General features: G+C 40.2%; 1 protein-coding gene across 1 annotated transcript in view; it reads right to left on the bottom strand.

The window, feature by feature from the left end:
* Positions 1 to 359: 359 nt before the first annotated feature.
* Positions 360 to 17,389, bottom strand: part of PTPRZ1 (protein tyrosine phosphatase receptor type Z1) — a 139,168-nt gene continuing 122,138 nt past the window's right edge. Inside the window, exons 16-30 of the mRNA XM_061988747.1 lie at positions 16,609 to 16,629; positions 16,341 to 16,437; positions 14,872 to 14,954; positions 14,008 to 14,142; positions 12,617 to 12,751; positions 11,428 to 11,591; positions 8,927 to 9,062; positions 7,780 to 7,926; positions 5,778 to 5,871; positions 5,391 to 5,464; positions 4,293 to 4,421; positions 3,579 to 3,725; positions 3,147 to 3,289; positions 2,387 to 2,522; positions 360 to 780 (exon numbers count right to left, since the gene is read on the bottom strand). Of these exons, the coding sequence (XP_061844731.1) occupies positions 640 to 780; positions 2,387 to 2,522; positions 3,147 to 3,289; positions 3,579 to 3,725; positions 4,293 to 4,421; positions 5,391 to 5,464; positions 5,778 to 5,871; positions 7,780 to 7,926; positions 8,927 to 9,062; positions 11,428 to 11,591; positions 12,617 to 12,751; positions 14,008 to 14,142; positions 14,872 to 14,954; positions 16,341 to 16,437; positions 16,609 to 16,629 (1,782 nt within the window). The 3' untranslated portion in view covers positions 360 to 639. The remainder of the gene's footprint in view (positions 781 to 2,386; positions 2,523 to 3,146; positions 3,290 to 3,578; positions 3,726 to 4,292; positions 4,422 to 5,390; positions 5,465 to 5,777; positions 5,872 to 7,779; positions 7,927 to 8,926; positions 9,063 to 11,427; positions 11,592 to 12,616; positions 12,752 to 14,007; positions 14,143 to 14,871; positions 14,955 to 16,340; positions 16,438 to 16,608; positions 16,630 to 17,389) is intronic.

Here is a 17,389-nt window from a genome sequence, read left to right as displayed (position 1 = left end):
CTAGAAAACTGACTCTGTAGTAAAATATAAAAATCTACAATTATAAATATAAATTTGGTCCATGGATCACTACAGAAGTAGCAGTATTTACAGTAAGTATCAGATCACTATTCTAAATGTCTAATTGAAGTCTTTAAAATGTTGAATGTTATGGAGAACAGTATTTTATTTACATTCTACCATATTAAAAGTTATCTTTCTAGCAAATGTAAATTGTTATAAATACAGCAAATAAATCAAATACTAAACCCATGACATGTTTGTAATTGAGAAACCCCTAACTCTATAAATATGGTAATTTTAAGTTAAAAGTAAAACCAGATAAATCAAAAACTAATACTGAAAAAAACATACCACAATTCAATTCTTAGAAACACTGCAAAAGTGAATCAAGTTAGTCCAGACGTAACAATGTATTACAAGAAATCTTTCAAGAAAAGGCACACATTGTTAATGATAGAAGTTCCACAGTAAGGTCATATGTAACAGAGATGACTGACCGACCCATTGCTTGAGCAATGGCTAGGATCTGACTATTTATAGAGTGACCGGACAGATTTCCCCTCCCACAGAGTATAAACCTGAAAATAGTAATGGTAAACTCCAGGTGTGCCTGGTGTGATGTAGGTATGTGTGTGCTTAAACTAAAGACTCTAAACTTTCAGCTGCGTTTCCATCGGGTAAAGCTGAGCCGTTACTGTCCATAGATGCTGAAGGATTTTCCTCTTGCCTTGTGCTGACGAGGCTGAGAATGGCTTTGTACAGAAACTGGTACTGCTCCTGGAGGAGAAGAGAGGACAGGCTCAGTGTGGTGCTACAAATAGTAACATCAGATGATCCTGTAACACTGTGACTCAAAATTAATTAACATAATGTGTCAGTCTGCTAATGTACTGTGTACCACTGACTGTGTTACTTAGCAGTTTATTAATTCTCTGACTACTGGCTCCCCCAGTAGAGGATTCAAAGCACAATGCTCAGGTACACAGTGCTGCTGGGGGAGAACTTTTAAAGAAATATTACGTGTTGAAGCTGATCCTTGTTAAACTCCATTGCAAAGTTCCCACAGGCTGATTGGGGTCAGCATTAGGGCTACTACTGGTTGCCTTTTTTTCTTCCCCCCTCCCTTGAATACGTTCTCATTGTTTTCCCTCTGAATTCTATCCAGGCAGGTTTTGGTGGTGCATTTGTTTATTTGTTTGATTGTTTATTTTTTGGTACTTGCAGTTCCTATCTGTGCTTCTCAAGACCCTGCCACGTGTAGGAAGAGAGATGGGTCACCGTGGGGAGATTCTCTGAGGAGAATAGTGCAGAGAGGGAGTGGGGGGTGTTGGGAGGGTGCAGAGGGAGCAGGGGGTGTTGAGAGGGTGTGTGGCAGCGTGCCAGGTGTCATCCAGGTGGCAGCAGGCGTGGGAGGGGGAAGGCAGCCTGAGGATGCTCTAAAAAGGCAGAGGAACACTTTGGGTTCTAGGTTTGATATCTATGAGGACAAAGAATTTCTGTGATGGAAAGAGTGGAGTGCAGTAACACTGACTAAGCAGAGAGAGGTTCAGGGTCTGGGCGTTAGGTTGACTAGGAGACACAGGTTACAAAGAGCAACAAATGTGAAAATTTGCAGTAGGAGGATGGGAAACTGGAAATCTGAGATACAGGCATTTATTTGCTGGAGGCTCCTGGGACAAGAGGAGTGACTGTCCCAGTGGCACTGCTGAGGTGGGAAGAATTTCTGCTCCATGCCCTCCAGGCACCTCTGCCTGGGCTGGCTGGGCAGGGCAAGGTGGGGGGGCTGTCTCTGCTGTCCAAAATGTGATCCTGCTAACCCTAACAGTTCACCTGACGGTGTTCTCATCACACCCTTGTACCCCTACAGCAGCCAGGCTTGTAGGAGGATGACCAAAGGGGCAGAGTTCATTGTTTTCCATTTCTGTGGTGACTTTTCATTTGTATGACACCGATTTAGTAATTCTTATTTGCTGTACTTTTCATGTTTTTTTTCCTTTGTCAGCACAGTGACAATGGTGTCCAGTGAGCATTCAACAGATCATGAAAGATTAAAGTCCATCCTGAAATGGAAAACTAGGGTGAGTACTTCAGAGTCTACTTAGAGCACAAGTTTATTCCTGCTGGTTTTAAACCTTTATTTATGTGCCACAGTGCAGATTTCATGATGACTAGTAGCAATGCATATTTTGAATTCACCCACTTGACAACCACGTAACAGGTTTTGCAATATGCAGCAGGTCCATTACAGTATCTCTGGAAGACAGTTTTGATTAACTCATGCAGAAACTAAGATGCCAATGGCTCAGTGACATTGCCCTAAGTGTGCTGATAGTACCACACATAGGAAAAAAAACCCCAAACCAACATTTCTCTTATTACTTACAATGTCTGTAAAAACTCCTGGCCTCATCAAATTTATCATCTTCGCTACTTGGTAAACATCCACGGAGTTCTCATTTTCCAGTTGATGCATCAGTGTTGTCAATGCACAGAAAGTGCCTGCTGTCACCCCTCCATGCCTTTGTAAAGAAAAAACAAAACGAAACACACAGTAAAAAAGGCTCTAGAAACTGGATCAAACTTCTACAGAAAATACAAAATATACAAAATCCAGGGTAAACTGATAACACACATTTGTCATGTGATACTTACTCTGCAATAGGCCTGCCCAGCAGTGCCCTAACCCAACTTTCAGGGCACCTGGCCACAACTTCTGGAGAGTTTTTAAAAGCAAGTCTTAGAGTTATTGCCCTACAGTCCTCTACTAACCAAATCCAGGCAGCCCCTCAGGTCCTTTAGTGCTTCAACATTTCAGTATTTTTAGCCATTATTAAAAAGCTGGAGAAGGGTAAAGTGCTTCATCTAAACAGTCTGACTTCTTTCAGTAACAAAGCCCTGATGGATTTCCTCTCCTGTGCCCTACTCAGCAATCATCCTGAAGTACCAGAAAGACAGACAAGAATGAAAGAAACATGTGTGATAAAATAAAAATGTTTATCCTGTTTATCCCGTTGATGCAGCTGAAACAGAAGCAGCAGCACTATTGTTAGGTGCAGACTTTGTGCCTTGTTTCAGCAGCTCTCGCTCTAAATGAGATGAAAGGATGGCTCTACAGAAAAACATGGAAAGCTCGCAGCTCTTACTCGTCATGTACAATCATGGGTCCATCACGGTTGGAAGTTTCCTCCTTGATGATGCTGATCAGTTCAAAAGTTTTACTAATAGGACTGTCAGGATTTGGCCATTTTGGGCACTGAAAATGTCTCACTTCAAGGACATAGTCATCCTAAAAGAGTGAAAAAAACTCCATAAATCAATTTGGTAACAGACTGTCTTTATTCTTATTCTTCACCCTGCTTCAGTCTGGCTCCAGCCTCCAGATACAGAATCTCACTGCTGTAGAGGCTGGATTATCCTATCCTCCATGTCAACACGTTACCTATAGAGGTTTCTCCCTCCCTGGGTGTTTCCGAGGCATGGAATTTTATCACTCATTTACCACAGAAAATGTAACAAAATGTATGCATTACCTTTAACACATCAAGTCCTGAGTTACATGTTTATGACAGTGTTACCTGTGTGGCTTCTAAAATAAAGTCTTGGATTATCAGCTTCTCCTCATTAGACAGACACTTGTGTTCTTCAGCAATCATAGTAACTTTGAAACTCTCACAGTTTATAGGCTCGTCTTTGTTTGGCCAGTATACAAATTCGTCTTCAGCCTCCAGAAAAGAAATAAAGAAAACATAAATGTAAGTAATGTTGAGCTCTTAAAAGAAAACTTAATCCAACATTAATAATAACAGAAGAACATATTCATTTATTATGAAATTACACATGTAGGATAAACACGTGAGCTTCCTTTGCTATTTAAAATCAGATAAAGCCCCGCCAAACATATGTCTGTAACTTTAGGAGATGAGCAAAGGAAACAATCTCCATTTTTCTCCTTACCTAGTAATAGCTAAAGAAGCCACAGTAAAACTAAAATAAAAGTCCTGGAGTGAAAAACTAACCTCACACAATGGCCACATCTGCTGTTTGGCTGTTTTTATAAATTACAGAGGAGCGATTCAACACTTTCTCATGCCAGCTGCAATCTCCTCAGACAAAGACATCCAGACTTCCACTAGATGGTTTGGGAATTCTACACTCAGTACAGTATTATTCATTTTTAATTGGTTTTTTTTTCCAAATCCAAGCTATTCTCTGATGTTCTGCATATTTCAAAATGTTAATACTAGTAAGATCCATACGTAAACCTGTTATCAATCAGCCACAAAACCTACCATATTCTGGCTTTCAGGAAGCATGACTATTAGCTGGGCATTATGGTCCCATATCATTCTCCAAAAATCCTTGATAGTGTGTAGTAAAGGATGCTGGGTAATAATGAATTCATTACTTTGATAATAACCCTGCAAAACAAACCCAACAGACTCAGAACTGATGACCAACTATTAACATTTAAAGGACGCTTCTAGTGGACAAAGACAGAAGGCTAAAAAATAAATTGCAGGCTTCTGCCTCCTTTGGCTTCCTGCAAATATTAGAAGAGTAAAACTTCCATTGCAGTATTTTCCAGATGAAAAGAACAATTTAAAAACAATTTATGAAATACAACAATAGATTAAGAAAAAGAGACAAATCAGTGGAGACTTGAACAGCACAATGAAAATACACTAACTCATACACACATGCTAATTGTTCTACTTTAGCCAAACTTCCAGAGGAGCTGTCAACCCGAAACAAAAGAATACTTGAAAGATCTGCAAAAGTGAGACCACCCAAGTGGTCTCTTAATTTGTACAGATGTCCCAGATCAACTTCTTGCCACAAAATAAGAGTTCATTTCCACTAAAGTATCCAGTGAAGGATTGTGCACTGCAGGGAGCTTTCCTATCTCTTGCCTGAATGTCCAGGAAGCATTTACTCCTTCCTCTCAGCCAATTAAAGAGTTGAAGAAAACCCAGGGAACAAAAAGATAATGGAAAGCTGATGAGCTATGGTGCCTTGTCTTATGCCAGTTGCAAAAGCTCTGCAAGAGGCACAGGTAGGAAGGCAAACTACAGTATGGCCATTAAAAACTAACTTCTTAGTTAACACTTTTAAGTCATCTCAAAAGATGCATTTAGCTTTACCAGTTTCTAAAACTATGATGGGATTTCTGGTTCTACAGATGGTTAAAATGCAGTCAGCTTAATCAAACTGAAACACAGTAATGACAGTAATCATACCTCCTGGGGCAAGTAACTCAAGCAGAGTGAATAATGGAAGCAACTATGTGGTTTTTTTGTAAATTCAGGGCTGTGCCACCCTAACTTCCCAGCTCTGAAACAGCTATACAATGGGACCTGGTTTTTCAGCACCACATTTAAATGACTTACCATAATATAGGAAGCATTGATGTAGTCTGTCCCTTCACCAGACAATGATGAGATACCCACTCTAGATCTTTCCACTGTAAAAAAAAGTCATGAACTAGTACAGATGTTGCAAGGTCTCATATATTATAGCAGCTATGCCACATGTCTCACTGTAATGATAACACTAAGATCCATCAATCATGATGAAGTGTAACCCAGCCATCTATTTTGTTTTCCTATGTACTGTTTTCCTGTAGACAAATCATTTTTTCACTGAAAGTACTTTACAAAGTGCTGCTCCACACCACTGCAGACATCTTCAGCTCTTCCTGAGGAAAAGTTAAAAGTCTGACAGATAGAGTTGATAAACATTTTGCCCCCATTAGAAGCCAGTTTGAGCAAGCTTACCAGGAATGATGGATGAAGTTCGGTTCTTTTCTCTATTGCACTGTTTGAGTGCAGTTGAATAATCACACTGCTGTGTGTTAGACTGGCTCAGTAACTGAAACAATTAAATAAAAAAGAAAAGAATCAACCAACAGGTCACTGTACAAAAGCCATTCCTTCATCAGGTGCATTAAACAGAAGGGTGTAGATACCACAGGTTAGCTGTCCTTCTTAACCTTAGACATCTAGTTATCTGGCTAAACTAGTTAGCAAGACATTAGAAGATTTTCTCTTCACTATTTTATCAGTTCAAATGATTCTTGAGCTCTAGGTCCAAAACCCTGGAAGGAAATTTTACGCTGCTTCTACATGCAGCCTCTCTGCCCTGGCTTTTTGCCCTCCTAGTGTCACTTCCATTTTGCCTTCACAGCTGTTTATATAACTTTAAATAGATTTGGAAAACATTATATGCCTGTGCAGAAAAATCTGCATTGCTATACAAATAACAGAGTTCCTGGTGTTATGCAGCTCTAGATATTCCTGATTTTCCCAGAGCTTCTTGACTTTCTCTTCAAAACTGTGAGAGGGCTTATCAGGGGTTGGGACAGGGATGGGTCTCATTTACTTTCTTGTTTCAATTAGTACAATTCAAACAGACAAGAGTATGAGAAAGAACAAGTATGTGTGTGTGTATATATATACACACACACATCCCTCAATGGTCCATATTGCTTAGGCAATAATTTTGGAAAGGATGTTCTACTAAAACAAATTAGACCACTTATTCAGTAAAATAAATAACCATTTCTTAATTATTCTAATAATCTTAGCTTGTGAAAGCAAATGAGATTGAACAAGATAAGTCCCTTTCTGATAACATTTAAGCATTGAAATTGGAGCTCTACGTGGCTCTTGCAATTTGCATTGCACTGTATATATTTGCACATCCTGTTTGTATATATTAGCTGTTTTATTCTTTCATCTGTGTTGGAAAGGTGGGGTGTTTATTTTTACATGCTCATCATAGCTGAAAAAAGAGTTCCTACTTTTCCCCAGGAAAAAAACTGCAACGCTGTCAGATCGTTCAAGCCAAGATAGCACCAAACTGTGAAATCCTTTGGTATGTTGTTCCTGTTCCATTCTGCATTGTTCATGATCTTCAAGAAATACTAGTTACCTTGTCTATGTGACCAAAATGCTCCAGAAAATAAAAATATTAATATTTTTATAACATCATTATCTGATGACGTTATCTATAGCCTTATCTGCAGAAGCTTTTTACTTATGATCCAACAGCTAATTGTAGAAAGACTACACATTATCCCATGCAGCCCTCCTTAAAAATAAAATCCCGAGACAGAAAGGTTCTAACAATTAGTTTCCTGTTAAATTAGGGAGAGCAAAGTTTGTTTTGCCACATGATCTGAAAAATACTGATGTGTGATATACTTCTCTGAATTCAAACTCATTTGCAAAGGCAGGATTTTCTGTTTCCTCTGTGAGCGACCCAGTGAGTGAGCCCATCTCCCCCGAGAGTCAGTGAGCTGCTACACATCTACGTCTGCCTTTTTCTGGGTGAGTCAAAGTCCTGTGCACATAAACATTGATCTCCACATCCACAAGCACCAAAGTGTTCACTTACTGCCTGGTGAGGTGAAGCCTGCCTTCTTGCTTGTGCTGTACACTGAGGGGAATATGGTGATGGACCAATCTAGCTCATGACATCTTTGCCAGAACAACATCTTTCCAGACTGTTGTTTTACCTCTGGGATCTTCATGTAAAGGCATGTAGTCACATTTTCCAAATCTCATGGTCCTTGTTTAAGAGTGCAAATCACCCTTTTGTTCCAAACGACTGCATGGTTTGTTAAACTGCTTTGAATTTAGGCTCAGCAGCAGTTACATTTTAGACTGAGAAAGCTAATGGAAATTGCGTTCAGACAACTACTTTAAAGTCACTCAAGCTTGCCAGCCTAAAGCTTTCCATGTTAAGCTTTTTGTGTTACTATCTTGGAGAGCTCACCTTGAATTGTTTCTCCAGTCTGGTCTTTCCTGATGGTCCAGGTATCAAGAGAGCATTAACATAGGCATGAATGTGAGTCTCGAGGACTTCTGTTTCTTTACTGAGTATGGCTTCAACCAACGCATCGTGAATGAAGATGTATTGCTCCTACGAAAACAAAGGCAGGCATCCCAGCTTGAATGATTTTCAGATTCCCCTGCACATCTCTGGCTAAGCTGCCACTTCTGACTCGGTCAATATTTCTGCACAGTGTGCTACTGCAGGGGTTTCTCAAAAGGGATCCTCTGCAGGGAAGGCTGTCCCTCCACAGTCACAGTACACATATACAAGCCGAATCAAACTCCACGTGCAAGGCATATATTTGGTTACAATACCAAATCCCTGCCACCTGTGGTACCTCATGTTCACAGAACAGAGTTAAAAATGCAAGCAGAGCCTTGAGTCCAATTTTAAAATCAGCTTGTTACGTGACTCTCCCTGTCTTTCTCACTATAAAGTGATCATTCCCAGTTCCTACTGCTATCCTCTATTTTCTCTCTCACATCCTTTGGAACAAGTGCCCATGCTGTTGTTGATTACCTTTTTTCCTATTGAAAGGCACTGGGGAATCTCACCATCTCTTCTCGAAACCTGAAATAGACTTTCAAATGTCCTGCTGTTGTCCTTGCCATTTTCTTCTCGTCTTTCCATAGTCTATATATGATCATTTTAAAGCAGACAGAAAAGATACTTTTCTGTCTGAAACTGCTTTCCCCTCCCCCCTTTTTATTGCCTGATACCAACAGTTTGATCAGGCTCAGTGAAGATGTGAACACCTAACAATGGCCTTTCCTTAAAAAAATCTATGACAAAGATGCACGCCCTGCCAAGAAAGTGCTACTGCTGGATGATTTATACAGACTTTCTGTCTTCTGAGTCCTCCCTAATAAACAGACAAGAGCCCATAGGAAGGTAATTTCAAGTGCATTGCTCTAAGTGGGCCTAGAAGGGTGTCTGTATAAAAAACAAGGGAAGCGAAAGGGAAAGGCTAGTGTGGTGACTGGTTGCCAGTCTGTCTGGTGGTGACAAAAAGAAGACTGTATCATCTCCCCTCCTGCAAACAGAAACTGTCTGTAATAGTCTCTCACCATATATATTTTAGTCTTACCTCAGTCTGCACCAAGAAGTTCCTTTGGGTACGTATGTGTTTTAAGAATCCAAATATGTTGACTGTCCCCTCATGCTGAATTTGCTGCAGCATGCTGTCTAACACTATGTATGTGCCTGTCCTTCCAACACCAGCACTATAAAACAAAAAAACAGTCTTGAGCCTGAAATAAAACCATAATGAAAATAACTATGTCTTATATAGAGAGATTTTTCCAGCAAACTGCTGTGTAGGGATTTTTTTTCTTCTACGAATCATATTACTATATGAATCTATTACTTTGCTAAAGCTTCAAGGCTGGAAATGAAAAAAAACCCAGCTTAACTTTTTCTCTGCACAAGAAGAGATCTAACAATCATTTTCTCAAATGATTTTTAAGTATCATCTTAAATCAATTTTTTAAGTATCTACTGAAACAGCACTAAGGGGTTTCCTGCAGGTCTGCAGTTCACAGGTTTCTGATATTCCTTAGGATATTTGGTTGAGTATACCTAGAAAAAGTGGCATATGTCAACATTTGGGCACAGTTAATCTGCCCAAGTTCTTCGATGTTGAAAACTACATCTCTTTAAAGGGAAAGCATTATGCCACTCATTACAGATACAGGATATCTCAAAGATACTGGACTACAGAAAACCCCAGGAAGTGCCAGAGCTGCTGAAAGTACATCTGTAAAAGAAAAAAGCTTAGTGCTCTCCAGTTACAGCTAAGAGAGCAAGCAATGATTGAAACTCAAGGGGAGATGCAGAAGAAAGGGTTGATCAACTGACTCCTATTAGGAATTCTGACTCATTTAGCACAAAATCAGGTGTAATGTAAGATTAAACCCCAACACTTTCTTTCATGAAATAGCTGAGTAGGAAGTACAAGATCAGGAGGTCATTTTTTGTCATGTAGTGGTATATGGGAATTAGTCAGTTGCAATTCCCCTTCAAGATACAAGGAAATGTGTGTTCATACATGTAATTTGACAGCAACACTGGGCTAGGTCTGTGTGGTCCCTTAAGGGCAGATCCAAGCTCGATCTGCACATGCTAATTCAGTCATTTCTTCCACAGAAGTGGCACAAAGCATGGGTAGTGTGAGCTCAGATGGCTGTAATATCCTATCTAAATAAACATGGTATCAAAGGCCCAGGTTATCAGCACAGTATTAGACGCAAAAAGTACCAAGATCACCAGACACCATCTGTACTTGTTATAAAATATGAAACACAAAAAGTACCAAAACATAAAAATGGCTAAAAAAAAGTTTCGTGAAGCTTCTCCACATAGCCTGCAAAGATAAATAAAAGTTACATTTCTAACACGAGATGACTCTCTTGAAATTCCATAGTGCATGGGGACAGGTGAACTAAAAGCTAAATAAAACTGCCTACAGGCAGAGGTGAGCTATGCCTGTGACCCAATGGAGAGGTCTGACTGAAGCCACACAACTTACCACTGTTTACTTTTAAAAAACTCAATTCAATTGACTTATAAGGTATTACTGATCTCTCAGCTTGCTGGCATGGATCTCAGACTTGGTATTTTGGGGAAACTCTTATTTTTAACTTCCCAATAACAAGCAGGATCTAGCTAGCAGTAGAAAAAACAAAGTGTGGAATTTTCATTTTCCAAGCTAAAAACAGATTTCAGTCAGATTAGATCATCCCAAAAAGAAAATATCTTCATTTGCAGCATTTGTGAGGTGACTTTACCTGTTGGCTTCCTCAGAGTCAGCTCCAGAAGGACAGAATTCATGAGGAGGTTCTCTTTCCAAATGTTCCATCAAAGGTGAGGTACTACAGTGGAAAACCAGAACCTGCTTATATATTTTACAATAACCCGGTCCTTCACGGGCATTGTGAAGTCATTCCAGGCCCTACAAGCTCTTCTTAACCAATCTTCCCTGAGCTGCCCAGTTTTAGTGAGCACTGACAGAACACCTGCCTGCACACTGCAGCACATGCAGACCTGAAACCGTTCCCCAGAATGCTTCTTCATTGCAAATGACTGCTAGAGCGCAGAGTAATGTTAAAAACAGCAGAGTTGTAGTTCAGCCAGGAACAGAGTGAATCTTCTTTTGTGGACAGAGCTCCTCTTAGGCTTACAGAGTATCCCTGCACCAAAGAAAGCACGAGCCAAAACCATCCTAATGATATATTTGCAGAAATGAAACAAGTACCGCTATATACGTATCTGGCAAGCTCACAGGAACCAGGAGAGTGGTACAGAAATGTGCAAAAGAGTAAAAAGAAAAGCATTTTTTTTTGCAAAAAAGAAAAGAAAAATAATGCAGAGCAGCAGCATCTTGCTTATAGCCCTTAGGGAGATTTATGAAGTGGCACAGATAGTTGATTAGTTGGCCTTACCAAGGACAGAAATACCAGCTAAGAAAGGAACCGTATTCCATCAGGAATTGTTAAATATGAGAGCAAAATTTTGCTTAACCCACCACTGATAAACTACTTGTTCTGCAAAATAAAAGCAGAGTGAACCTTAGGGTGGTAAAAGCCACACCTGCAGTGCACAACCACGGGGCCAACCGCGTGGCGCTTGGCGTGCGAGGCCTTCCGCACGAAGGTGAGCACAGGCAGTGTGTACTCCGGGACGCCCATGTCGGGCCACTGGGTGTAATGGTACTGAGTCACTACGCGCCCACTCGACCGCCCTTTCTGGGAACCCTGCAACACAAAAAGAATTCCACATTCGAAACGCAGCTCTTCGTAACTTTCCTTAAGCACCTGACAGTTCTTGAACTAGTACTGTCCCTACTTTGTTAGCAGCATGCCACCTAGCTCTGAATATTCCAGCTTTCCAAGAGATGGGGAAGGGCCAATGCTTCTGTCCCATCAGCTTGCCCACTGAAAGGAAAAATGCTGGCACTGTCCCTCAGAATGCCGTGGAAAGAGGCTCAGAGTACTGCAGGGGTAACAAACTACAGCAGCTCTTAAGAGCCATCAGCTGTTTCTGCCACTCTGCTCCTCTTTTGGGTGAACAGAACGAGCAGGATTCATCTCACCCAGCTTTAGCGATCTACAAGTTAAGTAGCCTTGTGTAGGCTGCTTTTCTAAGCTCCCTCCCTCAATGGCAACTCAGAGACAGGGATACCTTCAGAGAGCAGACCATCTCTTTCAAAGATTGATTCCTAAAATAGGCAGAATAAAGTACTTGGCAGTCAGTGCTGTACATTATGCATTAGTCGTACAGGGGTCTGAGAGACTCGATGTCTAACATTAAGGTGGCTGAAATAAATTAAGCTTTCAGGTTCCCTTCAAAACAGCCAGAGTTACACTGCTGAGCTGAGGGCGTGCTGCTTCTGATTGCAATAAAACAAGATGTGGATTCATCTGTCCTTGAAAAGGAAAATGGACATCTGAGGTGGATAATTTGATTCATACCACATCTTCTACTAGCTGCTCTCTTGCTGAAAAATGTATCCTCCTGCTCACCAGGCAGGTAAAGTCCATATCAGCTCTCCAATGTGATCACTGTTTTTACACTGCATCGGTCCTACAGGCCACTGTCTTCTTGGTTTGTCAATCTGGTCAAATAAACTGAAGTGGATGAGCACCCTGGCTGGCTGAGACCTACAAGGTTCAGCTTTATGCATACAACAGAAAAGAGCTGCTAACTGCCTGCCGGAAAAATACTCTGAGCAACTTCTAATTCTCCCTTTTACCCAAACATGTTTTCAGATGCCACGAACCTTTTTGATCTTGGTGTTTCTAAGAGTAAAATTCCTCACAGTGTAATAAGCAAGTACATGAACGCTCTTCTGAGTAACCAGGAAGTTCCCATACTCTTCACTGCCTTCAGCTGGCCAGTACTGATCACATTTTCTCTGTTAGAAAGCAAATGAAAAACAGAGAAAAACAGAAAGAAAACAAAATATCGAATCAGCAAGCTGAAGTGTTCAAATTTAAGAGCAGAGTCAATCGTAAAAACATGCAGGGACTCTCCGTATATCCAGTGTATAACAAACATGACCTTTAGCGCAAAGGAACAAATAGCGTGTATTTATTTTGTGCTATAAAGAGAGATGGAAGTGCAAATAGCTGCAGCACTCTAATATTGTGGAACTTGTCATTCCATAGACACTTGAAAATCTAGAGAAAAATAACAGTTTATAGGAATAATAGGAACACATTCAAGTCAGTAGTCGTATGTGGCTTTTGGTTGGTTCATAGCAGGGGTAGAGTATATTTATATCTAATCAGCAAGAGTAAGGGTGAGCTTGCGTGTGGTCAGAGAGTCATGATGTCCAGAGAGCAGAGAGCCATGATGTCCAGTGCTTTAGCTGGGCAGCCATACAACTCTCTCTAGGATTACTGGAAGAGCAGGTGTTTGTAGCACGTTATTTTAAATAAAGTGGTACTCTCACTGCGGCTGTCATCTGCATTTGCTGTGTCTGCACCATATAATAGATGCTTAATTGGTCATATGACAAGACCTACACACAATTTAGGCATTGCTGCCAGTGTGTGGCAAGTGCGATGCAACATCTCCTCACATGACCCCAAGGCATGTGTATACTCCCACCACATAACCAGAGAAATATATTCTGTGATAGGGTTTGTCCTTGTTTTGTCTCACTGGACAAACATGTGTGTCTAGTCACGTAACAGGAAAAGAACTGTGGGTCTTGTGGGATATTAACAGGGAGCAGACAGTAAGCATCCAGAAAAATTCACCTGAACTATACTACGGCCTTCCCTTTTCCAGAGTTTAAGGTATCCTGCGGAAGAGAAAGATGGAGACCAGATTGCCAGCAGAATGTGGCACAAAGTCCACAGCCTCACCACCCCTAAACATATACAAGAGGTCTTTTTCTCAGTATAGGACAATGTTTTTTTTATACTTAGAACATGGTATTTTCAAGACTTTAGTTGTTGACAATTGAGTTTAAATGTGTTCTTTAGTTTCACACTACAAATCCTCAACTGTATTTCTACAGCCCATCCTAGTATAAGCAACTACTACAAACTGTTCCTTTTTTCTCAGTAAGCACCTAAACCAGATTTTTAAAAGAGTGGAAGCAGTCTGCTAGAGGTAGATCTATCAACATCAGAGAAATAAATAAGACAAAGGTACTCATACCCTTCCTTTCTCAACGAGATTAGTTATCATCACAATAACTTCTATGTTATGTTCCCATATCATTCTCCAGAAATCTTCCGCTGTTGATTTTAGTGGCCCTTGAGCTGCAATGTAGGCTTTTGGCTTGTTGTAGCCCTAGATTGAAATATAACAAATGACACTTGTCAAATCACAGTCCGTGAGTAAAAGATGGTTGGGAGGAGTACATGACATTTCACGTATCTTTAAAGAACCTCAAAAGCTTTTGAGTACTTTTGAACTTATAACTATCCAAAATGCAGAAGCCCTGCAGTACCAGATGAAAAATGAATGCAACCGTTATGTCAATGTTTATCATTCCAACAAACGGGATATATATTCAAGTGCCTATCTTCCAGTTAAATGTTGACATGATGGTGATTATGAGACATCTGTTAGGACAGTGGTTTAAAAAAATGAATCAAGATCATTCACATGTAAATTACTGGGTAACGAAAACTCAATAAACGGTGCCTCTGTGAGGCTCTCAAGTAAATGGCATCTTCCTCTTATAAGATTATCTCAAAGAAGAATCAACCACTTACCAAAAATGCACAAAGGAACAAACACTGAGATGCCAAATGCTTCTGAAACTACTCAGATGTGACAGAACATTTTTTGTTTCATAAAGCTCTTCACTAAGCTGCAGCTGCTACAACATAAAGATGGACTCAAGAAAGAATTGGGAGTTTTACCTGTGCTTTAACTTTGTAGGCTTAACTCTGAAGTTCTTTTCAACAAAATCTGTAATTCTGTGTTGCTTTTTTTTAAGTCTATTCACCTTCATACATCAGTATTTACAGAAAAGGCTGACAGATGAATAGGCAGGTAGAAAAGGTCACTTACATCAACGTAGTTGGCATTAATGTAATCAGTCAGTTTTCCATCCTTTTCTGCAAGCTGTGCTAATTTGACCCTAGTATGATCATCTGCAGCAAAAGAAGGGAGAAAATAAGCAGTCTTCTGCAAGAATTACATTCTTACTGAAATTGATTCTTACAATATCTAAGATTAATCAGTGACAATCACAGACAAAACATCCTGTGCTTATGTATGCTTAGGTATGAATCAGATTCAAAACTCCATTTGGCAGAAAAAGAAACTAATGAGTCAAGGCACTGTGACATACTCCCCTGCAGACCCTAGCTGCTGCTTGCAAAGGGGCACAGGTCTGCCATAAATCCTGTGTTGTGCCTGCCAAGCCTGCAGTGCCCTGATTGCTCTGGGATGTCTCAAATGACACAAGGCATTGCTGTTTAGTCAGAGTAATTCCAAGTTAAAGACTGCAGAGCCTGGTGCCTGGCAAGTGATGTGACCTTGGAGAAGCTGGTCAGCTGAAAGGCTTCAGTAGTGGCTACCTCAGTGAGGGCTGGAGCTCTCTGCAGCCTGCATTGCTTTTGTGACTTTGGTTGGACTGGGCAATTCTTGCTGCCCTAGGCTGCTTGAGCACTGCCATTTGATAACAAAAGCCCCTGGCACCTTCTGTACTATCAGGTACAAACGCATAGAGTCAGAGGAAAATCCCTGACTTTCTGTCTCTCCACAGGTATCTTCAGCCAGGTGGAATGGGATTTCTTGCTGCTGGTTTACATTGTCTTCTGCCAGATGGGCTGATTCTGTCTCTCTTCGTGTTAAGCTCTAGTGATGTTGAATGCTGAATATACATTTAATTTAGAGCTTCTTCTTATCAGAACAAACTTGAAATGCTACAGAGCCAAGACAAATGTACTAAGCCACCAAAATGATCAAAAGCCCAGAGGCAACAGCTTCAAAGAGGGTTTTATAAAACTGAATAGGTGTGTTTCAGAAAATAAATATCTGAGATAGTGAAGAAGGGTGACACAATGGGAAAACATGTGTCCTAGCTAATGAAGCTGGTCTATTACATTGTGGCAGGGCACATTACAACAGAAACCCAGTATATTTGTATTTATATATGCCAGTAAATATGCCCAGGGATTGTGAAGCTCCTAGAGAGGATAAATCACCATTATTCCAGATCAAACATGGATTAATTTTGGCAATCAAAACACAGCTTCTTTGGCTTTATAATGACATTACAGTGAAATCTCCCAACTCCCTTTGGGTCATCACAGAAGATAAAAATATGTCTTGCTAACACATGCTCATCAAAGCAGCAGAATGCCAGAGGACTAACTTGAAGAGATGGGACATTGCATGCTATTCCCCTCCAAGCATTTTGCTGAACAGTAGCCAGAGCTTTCAGTGTCCAGTTATTTTTCCCCCCCCTAATAACATCTATGCTTGCCTATGGTTATTTCCTAAACAAAACACCAAGTGATGCGTTTACTTACAAGCAACAATGTTTATGTATCGATTCTTATTCTTGTTGTCCGGGTGATTAGAGCTGTCTGATGTAATACCTAGATCTACAGTACAGCTCTGTATTTCCTGAAAAAAAAAAGAAGTATGGCATGATTTAGTAAGTATTAAGATACATAAAAAACCTTAAAATACAGCAAGTCAGCAAGAAAAGAACCACAACCTTACACCCAGTTATCTATGATATTTTACAACTACTTCATTGCTAAAAAAAAAATATGCAGTGAAATAATTCCTTACCTGATAAAACTCTTTCAGTGTCTAATGAGGGAATGAATGCAAAAAAAGTAAAAAAAATCAAATTCCACGGCACAGAACAAATGGATAAAAGTGTTTATATAAATTACAGTTACTCTATGGAAAACAGCTATGTGCATGCAATATGTATCTCCACAATCACGACAAAGCTGAATATTTTGATAGAACTCTTAAAGGAAACAAGAGGCAATTTTCCCATTAAAATACTGGCATCTGTTTTCCTATCTTTAATGTTAGACCTTAGGCTGGTGAAAGCTTACACGTATAAGAAACATCACTGACTTTAGCCAGGTGATCTATATATTTAACTGTTCACTGGATTTGTTAGTGGTCCTTATAAGTGCATTTGTTTCCACAAGGGATGCTTTTGCTCTCTCTGCATTCAGTGGAGCAGGACAGTGTGCCTCTGGCACAGCCTCATGGCACTCTGGCCGAGGACTGTAGTACAGCCCTCAGCCTGCCAGCACATTCTGAATGCACCCAGCATGCTTATAAAGAGAGAGGCTTGAAAAGACAGACACAAAGCCTGTAAGGCCCACAAAATTAATTTACTTTATTTTACTGATCAGTTTAACTGACAGGAAACTCAAACATTTATAAGGTCCACACTGTTAAGCAGGGAACATGCCATCTTCAGCACTATAACAATGTTTTCCAACAGTTTTTAGGACTTATTTTAATATTAACCACCCTCAGCTATTTAAACATACCCATATATGAAAAGTTTTTGCCAGTCTGAAAATTTGATCTTAAATACAAGTTG

Source organism: Colius striatus, chromosome 1 (assembly GCF_028858725.1).
Source record: "Colius striatus isolate bColStr4 chromosome 1, bColStr4.1.hap1, whole genome shotgun sequence".
In the NCBI taxonomy this organism is placed as follows: Eukaryota; Metazoa; Chordata; class Aves; order Coliiformes; family Coliidae; genus Colius; species Colius striatus.
The sequence above is the reverse complement of the archived record's forward strand: the minus strand, read 5'-3'. Positions and strand labels throughout refer to the sequence as shown.